This window comes from Onychostoma macrolepis, chromosome 21 (genome assembly GCF_012432095.1).
Source record: "Onychostoma macrolepis isolate SWU-2019 chromosome 21, ASM1243209v1, whole genome shotgun sequence".
Taxonomy (NCBI): Eukaryota; Metazoa; Chordata; class Actinopteri; order Cypriniformes; family Cyprinidae; genus Onychostoma; species Onychostoma macrolepis.
This window is the reverse complement of record NC_081175.1, coordinates 9843614-9861600: the sequence shown is the minus strand read 5'-3', so window position 1 is coordinate 9861600 and position 17987 is coordinate 9843614. Positions and strand designations below refer to the sequence as shown.

Genomic DNA, 17987 nt, shown 5'->3' with positions numbered 1-17987 from the left:
TCATGATTAAGTCAGGTAGTTATAAAGCATTTAGTAGTTGCCAGCAATCTGTTTTTGTGAGCTCATCTAAAGTGATGTAAAGCCTTGTAAAGCAAAGGCGATTTAAAGGCTCATTTATCTTCCAAACAGAAAAGTTAAACAAACACAACACAGAGGGTTACACAGAAATATTTTTTTCAAGATGCAAAAAATGTAACTGTACAACTTTACACTAGATAAAAAAATGAAAAATAAACCTCTGCAATTTCATAGAAAAAAATAAAATGAAATAAAAAGAAAATCAATTGTACAGCTGTACAGTTTCTTTTTTTTTTTCCTTTTTTTTTCATCTTGAAATAAAAAAATCTGAGTTATGTATCCCCTTGTGTTTTTAATTTTTATTTTTTCTGTTAGGAAGATAACTGAACCTTTAAATCCCCTTTGTAATCGTACTTATCTGACCGCCATCAGTTCGTAGCAGTGAATGAAGAGGTATCATATCGATCACAAGTGCAGTATGGAGTACCTCAAGGCTCAGTACTAGGGCCGTTACTTTTCACGCTTTATATGTTACCCTTGGGAGATATTATTAGGAGACATGGTGTTAGCTTTCACTGTTATGCTGATGATACTCAGCTCTATATTTCTTCGCGGCCCGGTGAAACACACCAAATTGAGAAACTAACGGAATGCATAGTCGATATAAAAAACTGGATGACAAATAATTTTTTACTGCTAAATTCTGAAAAAACAGAGGTGTTAATTATCGGACCTAAAACCCCACATGTAATAACCTAGAATATTATCTAACACTTGACGGCTGCTCTGTCAATTCTTCTTCATCAGTCAGGAACCTAGGTGTGCTGTTCGATAGCAATCTGTCATTTGAAAGCCATGTTTCTAGCATCTGTAAAACTGCATTTTTCATCTCAAAAGCATATCTAAATTGCGACCAATGCTCTCAACGTCAAATGCAGAAATGTTAATTCATGCTTATGACCTCAAGGCTAGACTATTGTAATGCTTTATTAGGTGGTTGTTCTGCACGCTTGATCAACAAACTACAGTTAGTCCAAAATGCAGCAGCTAGAGTCCTTACTAGAACCAGGAAATATGACCATATTAGCCCGGTTCTGTCAACACTGCACTGGCTCCCTATCAAGCATCGGATAGATTTTAAAATCTTGTTAATTACTTATAAAGCCCTGAATGGTTTAGCTCCTCAGTACTTGAGCGAGCTCTTATCGCATTATAGTCCTCCACGTCCGCTGCGTTCTCAAAACTCTGGCCGTTTGATAATACCTAGAATATCAAAATCGACTGCGGGCGGCAGATCCTATTCCTATTTAGCACCCAAACTCTGGAACAGTCTACCTAACACTGTTCGGGAGGCAGACACACTCTGTCAGTTTAAATCTAGATTAAAGACCCATCTTTTAGCCTGGCTTACACATAACGCATTAATACGCTTCTATTATTCAAATCCGTTAAAGGATTGTTAGGCTGCATTAATTAGATCAACCGGAACCGGGAACACTCCCCATAACACACGATGTACTCGTTACATCGTCAGTTGAATGGCATCTACGCTAATATTTGTTTGTTTCTTTCCTAGTCTGTTTCTCAGTCCGTATCCGATCAGATGGTGGATCAGCACCAAGAGATGATGTCTACAGCCCTGATCGTCAGCGGAGACCAGGACACCCAGATGACCCCAGAGATATATCCTAGATATATCAACCAAAAATAACAAAATAACTAAAATATAATAAAATACCTAACTACATAATACTACTATTGTTAGAAATTGCAACAAAATTAAAATAGAAATATAAACTTTTGAACTGCGGGTTTCGTCTGGTCAGAGGAGAACTGGTCCCCGACTGAGCCTGGTTTCTCCCAAGGTTTTTTTCTCCATTCTGTCTCAGAGGGAGTTTTGGTTCCTTGCCGCTGTCGCCTCTGGCTTGCTCAGTTGGGGACACTTAATTTCTAGCGATTATCGCCGATTTGATTGCACAGCTACTATTTAAACTAAACTGAGCTAGACAATGACATCTCTGAATTCAATAATGAAATGCCTTTAACTGAAAATTGAGTGTTTAATCTTATCATTATACATTACTGACACTCTATCCTCCAATTTGATACTGTTAAGTGCTTTGACACAATCTGCATTGTAAAAGCGCTATATAAATAAAGGTGACTTGACTTGACTTGACTTGTAATATACAGGTGCTGGTCATATAATTAGAATATCATCAAAAAGTTGATTTATTTCACTAATTCCATTCAAAAAGTGAAACTTGTATATTATATTCATTCATTACACACAGACTGATATATTTCAAATGTTTATTTCTTTTCATTTTGATGATTAGAGCTTACAGCTCATGAAAGTCAAAAATCAGTATCTCAAAATATTAGAATATTACTTAAGACCAATACAAAGAAAGGATTTTTAGAAATCTTGGCCAACTGAAAAGTATGAAAATGAAAAGTATGAGCATGTACAGCACTCAATACTTAGTTGGGGCTCCTTTTGCCTGAATTACTGCAACAATGCGGCGTGGCATGGAGTCGATCAGTCTGTGGCACTGCTCAGGTGTTATGAGAGCCCAGGTTGCTCTGATAGTGGCCTTCAGCTCATCTGCATTGTTGGGTCTGGTGTCTCTCATCTTCCTCTTGACAATACCCTATAGATTCTCTATGGGGTTCAGGTCAGGAGAGTTTTCTGGCCAATCAAGCACAGTAACACTATGGTCATTGAACCAGCTTTTGGTACCTTTGGCAGTGTGGGCAGGTGCCAAGTCCTGCTGGAAAATGAAATCAGCATCTCCATAAAACTTGTCAACAGAAGGAAGCATGAAGTGCTCTAAAATGTCCTGGTAGATGGCTGCGTTGACTGTGGACTTCAGAAAACACAGTGGACCAACACCAGCAGATGACATGGCAGCCCAAATCATCACTGACTGTGGAAACTTCACACTGGACTTCAAGCAACATGGATTCTGTGCCTCTCCACTCTTCCTCCAGACTCTGGGACCTTGATTTCCAAATGAAATGTAAAATTTACTTTCATCTGAAAAGAGGACTTTGGACAACTGAGCAACAGTCCAGTTCTTTTTCTCCACAGCCCAGGTAAGATGCTTCTGACGTTGTCTCTGGTTCAGAAGTGGCTTGGTAGCCCTTTTCCTGAAGACGTCTGAGCGTGGTGACTCTTGATGCACTGACTCCAGCTTCAGTTCTCTCCTTGTGAAGCTCTCACAAGTGTTTGAATCGGCTTTGCTTGACTGTATTCTCAAGCTTGCGGTCATCCCTGTTGCTTGTGCACCTTTTCCTACCCAAATTCTTCCTTCCAGTCAACTTTGCATTTAATATGCTTTGATACAGCACTCTGTAAACAGCCACACCTTTCAGTAATGACCTTCTGTGACTTACCCTCTTTGTGGAGGGTGTCAATGTTCGTCTTCTGGATCATTGCCAAGTCAGCAGTCTTCCCCATTATTGTGGTTTCAAAGAACAAGAGATACCCAGAATTTCTACTGTAGGGATGGTCATTTATTCAAACTCAAATGTAAATATTCTAATATTTTGAGATACTGATTTTTGACTTTCATGAGCTGTAAGCTCTAATCATCAAAATTAAAAGAAATAAACATTTGAAATATATCAGTATGTGTGTAATGAATGAATATAATATACAAGTTTCACTTTTTGAATGGAATTAGTGAAATAAATCTTAAAACTTTAAAATAAAACTTTTTGATGATATTCTAATTATATGACCAGCACCTGTATATGCATATAAATCAAGAACAAGGCATTTATAGCTGTATTTATAAACTGCTTACTAATGACTATTAATATATTAATCAATGCTTTATAAAGGATATAAAGGACTATTTACTAATGCTTACCTAATGATTCATAGCGTGCAGGTATTATAAAGTGTTACCAGTACTTCTAGTATACTTTTTAGAAATATATTAAAATGCAATTCAATATATATTTTAATGCACTTCAAATAAGCATGTTGGGAATACAAATGTATTATAAACATACTACTTGAATTTCAAGTATATTTTTAATTAATACTACGTCTTTTTCACCTGGGACAGCTGTATTCAAATTAACACAATGAGGACAGGAACAGGAAAATAACCAAATATGGGCATACGAGGGAGGGAAACACAAACACATGAACATAAGACTGACAGCCTTAGAATATTCATCAGCCAATCGGAATCAAGCATTCAACAGCCCCATAGTATAACAAATTATAATGAATACCAAATGTAAAAATGTAAAAATATACAATGTACTTTATTTTCCATCAATGCTGCAAAGCTGCAGCTGTAAAGTTTGTGTTCTTTTATTTCAGCTAAATGGAACAAAAACTGTATGTGACCCCTTTAAAATGATTCTGTTAAATGTATTAAGGAAAAATTAATGCTGATTGAGCTGACTGCTCAATATTAAACTTTTTTATCTGTTCATATGTAAAGCAACTACCTTGTTCTAAAATAATTTTAGCCACAGTTTCAGAAAATAAATGTATCATCGGGGTCTCCAATCATAATGCAGCATTAGTAAGCAGTAACTTCATTTGTTGCTACAAACACAATTAACAGCCTTGCTGCTCTTAGCAACAAATGCTATGAATTGTTTTTTTCCCAGTGGAGTGATGACAATGTCAGAGAGAATCCCATATAAACCACACATTAAAAAGCTTGAGGGGCCATTAAACTGTTTTGAGGCTATTTTTAAAAACAAGTCATACTGTTTGACCTAATCGTTATAGGGAGAATATTAGGCAGAGGCAAGATGCTGCAGTTACATTTATAAAGTAAAACTGAATAAGAGCTGGTTGTTATTCACCTTTTTTCATCTGTGAGAACCTTTTTTTTTAATGTATTTGTTATACCTACAGTATATGCAGTTTCCGCATGATCTTGCACAGAAAAGTAGCAAATTTAAGTGAAACTGGGAAGTGCTATTCTTTTGTCATGTGCATTTAACTCAAAGTGGGTGATTTGTTTAAGATGATATGTAATTAATATTATGTTTGTTATTCTGGTTGCAGATTTTGTATACAGCAACAAATGGACAACCTGACATTCAGACACAGCTTTCTGCTTGTGGAGGGACTGAAAGTTACACCTCAGTCATCCCAGGCTGTTTTCATTGTACTTCTCTTGGCTTATGTCTTTGCAATGGTTTCAAACATTGGACTTATAGTTCTGATCTCAACAGAGAGGAATCTGCATGACCCTATGCATTTTCTGTTCTGTAACTTGCCAGTGAATGATATAATAGGGACCACTGTCATTATGCCACGCTTACTACAGGACATCTTAAAGGAAGCTTCAGAGCGCTATATATCATATATGGAATGTGTTATTCAAGCTTATTTTGTGCATGTATTTACGGCAGCATGTCACTATGTGCTGATGATTATGGCCTTTGACAGATACGTGGCTATATGCAATCCACTGCGATACACGGCCATAATGACCAATAAAATGGTTATTAAACTATCAGCATTTGCTTGGGGCCTGGCCTTTGTTCTGGTGACAATTATGATAGGCCTAACTGTGCGTCTGTCTCACTGTAGGTATAAAATTGAAAACCCTTTCTGTGACAATGCCTCACTGTTTAAACTGTCCTGTGAAAATGTGGTTATTAACAATATCTTTGGAATTATTTATACTGTGGTTGCACTCAGTCTGTCAGCAGTATCAGTATTCATTACATATGTAAAGATTGCTACTGTATGTATAATCAGCAAGAACAAAGCACTGAACAGCAAAGCCATAAAAACCTGCAGCACTCATTTAGCTGTATATTTAATTATGTTTATTTCTGGAGCCGTTTTTATTTTTCTTCATCGTTTCCCTGAATACTCTGAGAGCAGGAAACTAGCCAGTATAATGTTTCACATTGTACCACCAGGATTAAATCCCTTAGTATATGGTTTACAAACCAAAGAGATAAGACAAAAGATTGTTAAACTCTGGTGTAGAAAAAATCTAATTCTTTAACAGATTTTGTATCTACATAACATACACTGTATAAAAAAACGGATAATGTACTGGCAGAAAATTACCAGGACATTTTCTGTTAAATTTACGGACATTTCCTTCCACATTAAAAAGGAAAATTCTGTAGATTTACATTTTCTTCTGTACCATAAACGGATAATCCGTTTTGCAGAAATTTCTAAAAAATTATAGCATAGGCCTATCTTTAGTAGCAAATAAATCAAGCACAATATATACAAATCGAGCATGGTTTATTTTTACCTCATGTAAACATTCTTAAAAGTGCGTTCAGTAGCTTTTATTTGCCTTTAACAGGTGAAGACAAAAATATTACATCAATTAATTTAACAATGTGTTTTAGTTTTAAACGGCACCAGGCAGAAAAAAGAAAACATGAGCAGCTACTTGTACAATATTGGTGTTGCACCGAATAGTGGTCACAAAGATAAACTTCACTGTGAAACAGTCAAGACTCAAAACATTTTCAGATACATGGGAAAAAATTAATACAAAGCCAGGGCTGTCATTAATAACAATTGCTACAGACTTCTAGTCAATAGTCAAGTGAAATGTTATTTAAAAGGACAGTTCACATTAAAAATGTGAATTGTCATCTACAATTGACATGGTACTGCAAAAAAAACAAAAAAAAACTCTTTCTTGTACATCATTTGAAAATAAAGAACAATGATTCATGCACTCATGCCTAACATTTCAATGTGAAACTAAGAGAACTATACAATCTAAATTAAGAGCAGGGCTCCAAGTGTTTGTGTGCTTTTAGTATCGCTTGCCATGTGCCAGCTTGGGGAAACTACTTCCTTTTTTTTTTTTCCCTTTTGCTGCATGTTCAGTCCAAGTTCCATGTTGAGATCTGAAAAAAGCTCAAATTGTACATGGATTCTCGAAGTTGTTCATACATGAGTCTTGGAAGCGAAGGTTCCCTTCATCTGAACCGTCGACCCTCGTTCAGGATTTCTTCACAGGAAGACTGGAAATGACAAGAAATTAAATGAATGAAAGTGAAGTATAGAGTAACGTGCAGAACAGGTTGAGATAGAATTATCAAGTTCCAGTTCAAACATTGTTTATAAAATGCTAAACTTGCATTTCCAGTGGTCTCCAATTGTATCAGTCATGTGATATTGTCAACAATGTTTTATGATATACTTAACCCTCTGGGGTCTGAGGTCATTTTAGGGCCCTTGAGATGTTTTGACACGCCCTGATATTTGTGCTTATTTCAGCTACTTAAAACATACTATTGACCAACATGTAATTTTTTTTGTATTCTGCACAAACTGTGCTACAATAATATGTGACCAAGATGGATGTACATGTTTGCATTTTTTAGAAAAAAAATATTATGCGTGGTTTGTAAGTTTTGGGGGAAAAAAATGTAGCTGAAATAAGGCCATAAAACCCACACTAAATAGTCCTGAACAAGACTTTTGAGTAATCAGTCTTGTAGGCTAGAATATTTACTTCAAAATTATGTGAAAATCATTCTGCTTACTCATTCACAGAAAACAATATATTGATTTAAAATTTTCAAGACATGTTTTGTGATCGAGGGTCTATATGCGAGGGAGTGGCAATGGCCATGAATATTAAGTGAGTCTCACCTGAGAGACAAAGGGCCCTCCCCTAATGGCCCATCAGTGTGACTGTGAGGCAGGTAAGAGAGAATGTGAGGAGATTGAAAAAAAAAAGGGTTTTTTAAATTATTTGCATTTTATTTACAACACAGTATAATCAAAACATACATAATGAAGGTCAAATACACATTGTGCACACTGATCTAACCACAGAGATGTGAACAGACTTTGAGTCATTCCTGCAGCAGATTCTGTTCAACAAGTGAAACAAGTAAATCATACCTGATATTTACGTGTGTTATTTAAGTGTTTCTACTTCTTTCCATGGATTCAAGAAGAAAAAAAAAAACAATCAGTAGAAAAGGAGCTTGTTTTGACATAGAATATCAGTGTAGTTGAACATCTGATGTTGGTACAGCGCTCTCAGAGGAAAACAGTTTGAAGAGACATCAGGATACATCTGGTGCTGGTATCTGATTCAATAAAATACAAACAAAAAAAACATTTGTGAGCATGTTAATATCAGGAACATCTGTATATATATATATATATATAATAAATATCATATGTATCACTATCATAAAAAAGAGAAAGAAATCTTATATCTGAGAAACTAATTATTGTTTCGCACGTTATTCAAATCTATTTCTGAACAGAGTAGGCTATTAATAATAAACATGTACTAAACATACTTAGACTCGTAGCATTCATCATGTTACAGTGTACACTCATATTACTTTTATTGTTTTATATAGAGCATGAAAACATCTTCGCGCTGTAAGAAATTTAAATACAATGAACTGCCTATCATATTCAAAATGTTTTACACGATTTCAAACATTGTAGTCAGGAATTATAGTTTGGGAAAAACCCAACTATGATTTTGTAGTCATATAGTCTAGTATGTATGATTTTATAGTAGCCTATGATATGATTATGTAGCCACAGACTCAAGCATGCTTTGTACAATAAAAGTATGTACTTTGTACTATAAAAAATTATATTTTATATCTGAGAAACTAATTATTATTGTTTAGCACGCTATTAAAATCTATTTGTGAACAGAGTATTAATAATAAACATGGTCTAAACATTCTTAGACGCGTAGCATTCATCATGTTGTCGTTTGGGGGAAAACCCAGCTAAATGTTAGTAGATCTGTTCAAGTTTGTGTCACAATAACACGGTAACTAATGTAAAAAAGAAACATTACTTACTCATCTCCTCTGCTGGATGAAATCGTGTTCTTCTTTCGAGGGAAATCCTGCCTTTACTCAGCGCATCTTCTTCCAGAAACGAACAGTAGCCGCGATGAAGGACCTCCTCTTTGTTTGTGTTGTTGGGCGTTTGCACGCGCGCACTTACCACGTGGCTATTTACATATGAACAGCGCGAGCGCTGAGGGGCGGGTCACATTAGAGATAATGAGTCAGACGGGACAGACTGAACATCGTGTTGGTTTTATACGGATTACTTCATCACAGAATGTTTGTTTTCGATAAGACTTGCTTCATTTCAAAGTAGACACTTCAAGCTTTCTATAGATATATTTGTCATGTCTCTGTGTGAAGTATTTGCTGAGTTACAGTTCATTTTAGTGACGCGTTTCTAAAAACAGTTCGCGGAGACGGAGAAGACAGAGAGCGCACCCTGTTTGTTTTCTTTATTCTTCAGAAGCACAAAGTTTAGTTGTTATTATGAGTGTATACAAATAAAAGTAGACCCCTTACAGATTCGAATGGTGTATTGCTCTTATCTGTACGATCAAAAACGACAGAGTAATTCAAGCTCATTTCGGCCTTATCAGGAAAATCTGCCTCAAAACGCATATATGCGTTTGTCGACCCCAGGGGGTTAAAGGGTTACTCCACCCCAAAATGAAAATTCTGTCATTAATCACTTTTCCCCATGTCATTCCAAACCCGTAAAAGCTTTGTTCATCTTTAGAACAAAATTTAAGATATTTTGGCCCAGAAAAGTATGAAAAGCATCGTCAAAATAGTGCATCTGCCATCAGTGAAGCCAACTTTATGAAGTGATGAGAATACTTTGTACACAAAGAAAATAAAAATAACGACTTTATTCAACAATTCGTCGCATCTGCGTCACAGTAGCGCCATTTTGGAGAATACCCGCTGAACGCAAACTGCGTACGCTGTTCTGTGTCAGCCGCACCACATGGATACGCTGTTTTTGTTAAATAACGACTTGAATAAAGTTGTTTTTATTTTCTTTGCATACAAAAAGTATTCTAGTCGCTTCATAAAGTTCAGATTGAACCACTGATGGCAGATGGACTGTTTTAACGATGTCCTTATACTACGTTTCTGTGCCTTGACCGTGTAAGGACCCTTGCTGTCTATGGAGAGTCAGAAAGCTCTCAGACTTCATCAAAAATATCGTAATTTGTGTTGCAAAGATGAACGAAGGTCTTATGGGTTTGGAACGACATGAGGGTGAGTAATTAATGACAGAATTTTCATTTTTGAGTGAACTAACCCCTTTGATTATTTTCAACTAAACAGCAACACAATAAAATGCTTTATACACAGTTTCATTACATATGTTCCTTACATTTGTATGAATTCCAACGTAGGTGCCATCTCCTCTGGATGTTTTATGTTTAAAATAAAATGAAGAGAATGTGTAGCTCAGCCACAATGGGGGAGGAAATGATAACTTCTTGAATGACAGCAATCTGGAATCACCAATAACAAAAGAATAAGAAATTATAAACAACACATTGTAAATTCAGAAAGCCACTCCAAACATTGATTAAATCTTTCATACACAAAAAACTTCAATAACAAAGTCAACTGAATAAACGACTCAATGACTAATTTTTGTCAGTATTGAACATCCCTAAAGGTAAATAAAAATGGAAGCATATGGGTAGCAAAATTCTATTTGAAATATGCAAAATGACAATGCATTGCAATACATAAAATGGCAATGTAGTTCTGTATTTTTATTTACATTTTGCCATACATGCGTCCAAATTTTAGTGTAAAATGAAAATTCAGTTATATAATTTACATTTGCCATTTTCTACACTAGTTTTAATATGCAAATTAAACATATTTTAACACTTTATAAGTTAATTGGTAACACTTTACAATAAGGTTCATTAATTAACTACATTAGTTAACATTAATAATAAACTGCACTTATACAGCGTTTATTAATCTTTGTTAATGTTAATTTCAACATTTACTAATATATTATTAAAATCTTGTTAACATTAGTTAATGCACTGTGAGCTAACAATGAACATCTGTATTTTTATTAACTAATGTTAGTGAAGATAAAATACAGTAACAAATGTATTGCTTATGGTTAGTTCATGTTAGTTAATACATTAACTAATGTTTAACTAATAAACCTTATTGTAAAGTGTTACCAGTTAATTATTCACAATATTAAGTTAATTAAAACAAAAATTATTACCCAAATTGATTAGATGTGTTTAACATGTCCAAGCAAAAACTGTAGCAAAATTATCATTTAAATCCTGTTTTTCCTAAATGCATTTAGACTTAGGGGTAGGACACTTGGGATTGCATTTCCATCATAAAACCGCATGATAATTGTAGCAAAATGCAGTGAGAATTTGAGGATGCATTCTGAGCCAAAGGTGCAGCAAAAGGGTAGCAAAATGGTGATTTAAATGTATTTTATTTATCTTAAATGCATTGACACTTACATAGAAGACATTTCAATAACATTTTCATTTAATACCCCGCAATGAATAAGTCAATGTGGAAAGCGTTTGGTTGACGGTGAATATCGACCTATTGTGCGTCCTGTTGCTGAGCCCCACCTAACGATTGTCAGGTCAGGGGCGTGTTGCATTTTAAATGCATTTCAAATCCACATTGACTTTAAATTCATAGCGAGGTATTAAATGAAAATGCAATTGAAACGTCTTATATGTAAGCGTCAATGCATTTAAGAAAAATAAAAGACATTTAAATCACCATTTTGCTTCCCTTTTGATGCACCCTTGGCTCAGAATGCATCCTCAAATTCTCACTGCATTTTCTACAATTATCATGCGGTATTATGATGAAAATACAATCCCAAGTGTCCTTAAGTCTAAATGCATTTAGGAAAACAGCAATTAAATGATAATTTTACTACAGTCTTGGCTTGGACATATTAAACATATCTAATCAATTTGTGTAATACATTTTCATTTTGCAACTTATAAAGCATTAAAATATGATTTTATTTTGCATATTAAAACTAGTGTAGGAAATGGCAAACGTAAATTATATAATTGAATTTTCATTTTGCACCAAATATTGCACATATGTATGGGAAAATGCCATTTTACATATTGCATTGCCATTTTGCATTTCAAACTGAATTTTGCTCCCCATATACTTCCATAAATAAAAACTGTAGTGTTAATAAATAAAACAGAATACAAACCCTTGATAAGAATGCAGGGAGTACTTGGGATACACAATACAGCAGCAATTACAACCTGTCATTAGAAAAGAAAACAGAAGAAACAATGAATGTTATGAACTGCTGTCCCTTTAAAACATGACTCACATCGACGCACATCCCAACTTTACATCAGTCAAGACATTTTAACTCATTTAAAACTGTCACTAGCCAAAAATGGTCATTTTGACATAATTGTGTGTGCTTTTGTCCGTGTAAGTGCGAGAGAACTCGATGCGCTCCTGACGCGTGTCTGAAGCGTGTGCGTTCACCAACGTGTCAGTAACGTTACCGAACAAACTTCTCGTGCGTGTGTGTAACAAACAAGACAACAAAATGTATAAACCTACCTTGTTTGGCAGAAAAGTTGCGTTATCCTTGAAGAATTCCGCGATGTCAGATCTTCACCTAGTTGTATAATCTCTTTTAAAGAATTAAAAAAAAGTCGCAATGGCAGGTATTCTTCTTTTCTTGACAATTGCTCTGCCAGCTTCTGTTGGAGGCATAAAGCGCTCTAAACACAGTTGTACAACACTTCAGATTTAACGTTATCACAGCTGCTTAACATCACCTCAGTAACGTTAACATGACGGATGCTTTACGGCACGCGCAGTAACAAATACACCGCATCAACAACAATTAAAAGTTAATAAACTTATTGATAAAACTGAAAGTGAGCACACTGTAACACGTACTTACCTCCACGTCGAGTGAGATGTGACGGTGTGCTGAAGATGTTAATGCGACGGCTCCGAGCCTCCGACATTCATTTGGCAAGGAAGACAGCAACTAAGTTAACGTTACAGTTTGTTACATTTAACAAAATATAATTTAACACGGAAGTGTAAAAACGGTTCCTCAAACCCGAAATCCGACTTTAAAATGAAATTTTTACCGAGACAATCTCTGTGAATAATGGCGTGTGCTCAAGCACTGTTTTCGCGCCGATAATCGACTGAGCTTCTTGTTCCCACAATGCAAAGCGTAATTAAAAAAATACGGAAAAACACCTGTAAAAACCAAATACGGAAAATTCCTTCAAATTATTACGGTATATTTTACTGTATGTTTACGGAATTTTTTTACAGTGTAGTCAATGTGACTTTAAAGGATACTTTGTGAATGTTAAACTTAATTTATCTGTAGTATTGTAATGCTGCAAACACTCCAACTTTATTCTGTACTCAAGCTATTTGCAGTATTTATCAGGTGTTTGTATGGGAATTGTTTACTAAAAATATTAAACTGCATGCATTACCTAAAGAAAAAAGAAAATAAATGACAAGAAAAGCACATGTTAATTTTGGCTCATTACAAGCACAAAAGGCAATTTTCGTCATGTAATGTGCTGATAAAAGCTCACGAAGACAAGGAAAAACGGGAAATAAGATCTGTAATGACAAAACTTAATTTAGGATAATTACGGATAACCATTTACACAATACATTGACGAAGATGGACAACCAAGGGCAGAAAACTCAGAACTTAAGTAGACAGATCAGACAAAGGGAACTACCGTATTGACCCGAATATAAGACGATGTTTTTTCCTTGGAAATACATCTGAAAAAACGCGTTCGTCTTAAATTCGGGGTCTAGACTTTGACATGTCAGTAATACACCCACAACAATAGGTGGCGCCAAAAACGCATAAAACGAGTGTGCCATGAAATATGTAATGTAATGTGTGTTGTAAAGATCGCGAATGAAAACAAATGAAAAAGAAAAGCTTACAGCAGCACGAGTCGTGACTGTCATGTTAGCCTGATGGGAAACTTCCTCTGTAAGTGATTTTAAAACATAAGACAGTACCCAGATTTGAAGACTACAATAAGTTTTCACGTCTACTGATAATAACATTTTGGTAGGCTACTATGAGATTGATAGCCTAATTGTTATATAATTCAGATGGGCTACCTGTTATTTCAATGGTATATCAAAATTTTCCAATGTCATTGTTGATACATTTTACCAGTATTTACCATACTTTCAAAACAAAAATTAGAATTGGAAAAATATGTAATATGAAAATAATTTAAGAATAAATGTGTTTTACAGAGAGAGAGCGAGAGAGAGAGAGAGAGAAAAACAAGATTTGGTTTTCAAAAAGCCTTTTTCCAACAGGTACATCTGGAAAAAGGGGGGTCGTCTTATAATCAGGGTCATCTTATATTCGGGACAATACGGTAATAAGATAATAAATGAACACCAGTGGCCTGTAGCACAAAGCTGGTTTCAGTTTTTACCCAGGTAAGTTCACGTTTAGTTTGAGCAAACTCTGACTTTTCGGGCTCAAGAAGATGGGTTGGTTCTGAGCGGATCTTGTCACCATGGTAACTTACACTACACGGCTACCCTGCGCCAGAGATGTTCACAAGTCTTTAACTTGAAGTCTAACGGGGTCAATGAGACGTGAGGCGTGTGGATCCATTTGCAAGCTTTTATTTCTGAACATAGACATGGTCATAAGAGGCAGGGTCAAACAACGGCAAAAAGATATATAGAGGGCAAGGCAAGAGAGATAAACCGTAAACAAAGCAATGGTCCAGGCTGGGGCAAACAGGATCCAAACGGCAAGGCAAGGGTTAATCCAGAGAACACGGTCTAGAAACAGAACACGGGGGAAAAACAGGCAAGACTATGACAATAAACTGGGCTCCGTGGATTAGCTATCGCTGGGAGAGTGATAAACCCTATACACTACTCAGCACTAAGGGAGAGAAAGTCCATGGCTTAAGTAAGGCGTTCAAATGGGAATCAGTTGTGTGTGATCAGTGCAATCAGCTATGTGTGTGTGTGTGTGTGTGTGTGTGTGTGTGTGTGTCGTCAGTGCAATGGATGATGGGAACTGTAGTCCAGAGGTGACGTGCAACAGTTAGTGTAGTGCAAGAGTCACTGTGGTGAGTGAGTGACCTCTGGTGGAGAGTGAATGGAAGTTCATAGACTGGATTCATGACAAAGTCTTTTGGTCACAAGTCTGAGCCGAGTCTCAAGTCATTTAATGGCTCGCTAAAACAAATCCCATTCAGAATCCTCATGTATTGAAATCTTCCTATTTACGAAGCTGTTTTATAGGCTATAGACAAAATATATGATCTATGATCTGCTTTTTTTCTTTCTTTTGATGTAAGGTTAATGTACATCCAGCCTGTTACTTATATGTTGTAATCCATTACCATGTTCAAAACAGTTTTTCTTTAATCAAATTCTATAATAAGAGTCCTAAATACCATGGCACATAAGGAAATATGTGACACAGATATTGCAAAACCACACAAATAAAGCATTTCTTATTTATATATGTCAGGGGTATTCAATTAAAGTTCCAAGAGGCACGGCCTCTATATTTTCTTCCAAGCAAAGGTCTGGACAAATTACATGTATTGTATTTTTACATTTAGATACATGCAAGGCCATGTGACAAAAAATATTGTTTCTGTTCAATGTTTTCCTGCTGAAATCTATACTATTTTAATATTTTACTTAAAAGCATTATCTACTAAATATGTCTACAATAATCAAAATGCTCTCATCTTGAGCAGAAAAGAAAGATAACCAGCAGTTTCAAAGTTTAAATTCCATCCAAGCCATCTAACAACAATCCTCCCAATTATAATTAGCCTACATGATTCTTTTGAAATGTTCTTACAGATTAATAATGCAAAATGTAGATCAGAAACATCTTGTCACATCTGGTTTGAACAGTCAGAGTCATAGGTTATAGATAGACAAATAGATAATAAGAAAAAATAACTATATTTGCAGCATTGTTTTTTTTTTCTGCTGAGTTTTAGTGAAAGTAATCTATAATTTTGCTGCTAGCCTTGTTTCTGTTGTTAAAATAACCGCATCATCCGCTCTGACGTGCGTCCGGAGAGAGAGAGAGAGAGAAAGCGCACAGAGCTGAAAGGGTTTGAATAAAGTGTGTTTGACTTTAGATAAAAATACTAGAGTAGCCCGTATAGTGCTGAAAGATATTTCACGAGTTCACGCTTACATATAATAAATAGAATAAAGTTTATGGGTGATTCTTAGACTATGGGCACTTTTATGTTCTTTGGTCATATTTTTAAAAATACATATAATTTTGGACAAATTCCTCTTTCTTTGTCAAACTAACAATAAAACTGTCAGAGAGTCACAGTCACCGTCATCAACTGCAATCACCAGATCACAGTCACCTGACTTCTAATCACCTGCACATGCGCACCCTCATCAGCACTCCCATAAAGCACCCACACTCTCTGACATTCATCGTCCGGTCTATGGTTTACTTATGGAACAGTAACCTGGCTCTCATCATTCTAACCTGTGTTTACTCTCCAGTTGCTGCGCAGTGGAGTCTTTCTGCTCCCCAGTCTCTCCAACGATTCCCCGCGGCGGATTACAAAGCTCCCTGGTTCTCTATCGGAAACTCATCTGTTATCAGCAAACCCAGTTCATCCCCTTGACGGACCACACGAACTCTCTGACGCACGTTATTATCCTGATTCCGCATTTCTGTTAATAAACATCACTGTTGATCACTCACTCTTGGTTCACGTCTCTGTTTGTGACAGAAGACCGGGCCAACACCGTCACCAGCATGGATCCCTGGCCCTCATCACCCTCGGAGATCCTGGAGGAGCTGGTCAACACTCTGCGGGCCTCACTTCTACCACCGCCATCGCCCCAATCTGCCTCTGCCAGTCCCATGGCACTGCCAGCTGCCTGATTCGGCTGAATGTGGCGGCTTCTTACTTCAGATGGCGCTCTACCTAGAAATGCAACCACAAAAGTTTCCCACTGAGCGCTCCAAGGTAGCTTTCTTAATTTCCCTTCTCTCTGGTCGAGCATTAAATTGGGATAGAGCCATATGGGACGCCAATACTGCCATAATTAATTCCTATGAAGCGTTTACTCGTCATTTCAAGGAGGTGTTTGGATCATCTACCGGAGCGCTCTCGGTGTCGGATCAACTTCTGCGCCTGCATCAGGGCACTTCCTCTACTCAGGAGTACACGCTACAGTTCCGCACGCTGGCGGCCTCTAGTGGATGGAACGAGATTGCACTCATTAGCGCTTACCGACAAGGGTTGGAACCTACTATTCGCAGGCAGATGGCGATTATATGATGACTCATTGGGATTAGAAGGTTTTATGCAACGAGCCAACCGAATCTCCCAACGCCTCTCCGCCTGCGATAACACCAAAGCTGCGCACCAGCCAGTCTCACCCGCCACCACGCCTCCAGTACCAGAGCCGATGCTAGTTGACACAGCCCGTCTCTCCAGTCGAGAACGAGGACGCCGTTTAACATCAGGCCTGTGTCTCTATTGTACTTCAGCCGATCACTTCATCAAGGCCTGCCCCATCAAACCCCCACGTCCTGCGGTGAGTACACTTCATATAAATCCCCTAATCTCCAAGCTTTCTGTGGTCGCGGTATAACTACTCACCCCTACTCAATCCGTTTCAGCCTCTGCCCTGGTCGACTCGGGCTCCTCGGGTAATTTCATCTCCCAAGACTTCGCCGATCATCTATGCTTGTCCCTCCAACGACGTACCCAGGATCTCCGAGTCGAAACAATTAATGGAAAGCTGCTAGGACGTGGGCACATGAAGTATGAGGCTCCTCTGATGAAGATCAAGATTGGAATTCTACATGAGGAGGAAATCAAGTTTCTGGTACTGGAGGGCTCCACCGTGGATATCATCCTGGGACGCCCCTGGCTCATACTCCATTCTCCGGAAACCAGATGGGATTCAAGTGAGGTAATTCGCTGGAGCGAATGGTGCCATCAACATTGTCTCAAGGAAATTCCACGACCTCCTCTCAAGTCCTCCGAGCTTCGAGTCGCCTCCACGCGGATTGAAAGTCCAGTAACTGCTGAAGTTCCCACGATCCCATCTAACTCACTCATTCAGAGAAAACAATA

General features: G+C 37.0%; 1 protein-coding gene and 1 pseudogene across 1 annotated transcript; one reads left to right on the top strand and one right to left on the bottom strand.

Moving 5' to 3' along the window:
* The window catches only part of LOC131528785 (olfactory receptor 8G17-like), a 75595-nt pseudogene extending 62575 nt beyond the window's left edge, over positions 1–13020 (bottom strand).
* LOC131528786 (olfactory receptor 8G17-like) lies at positions 5082–6020 on the top strand. Its single transcript, XM_058758163.1, has one exon. The coding sequence runs from the start codon at positions 5082–5084 to the stop codon at positions 6018–6020; it is 939 nt and encodes a 312-aa protein (XP_058614146.1).
* Positions 13021–17987: the final 4967 nt, after the last annotated feature.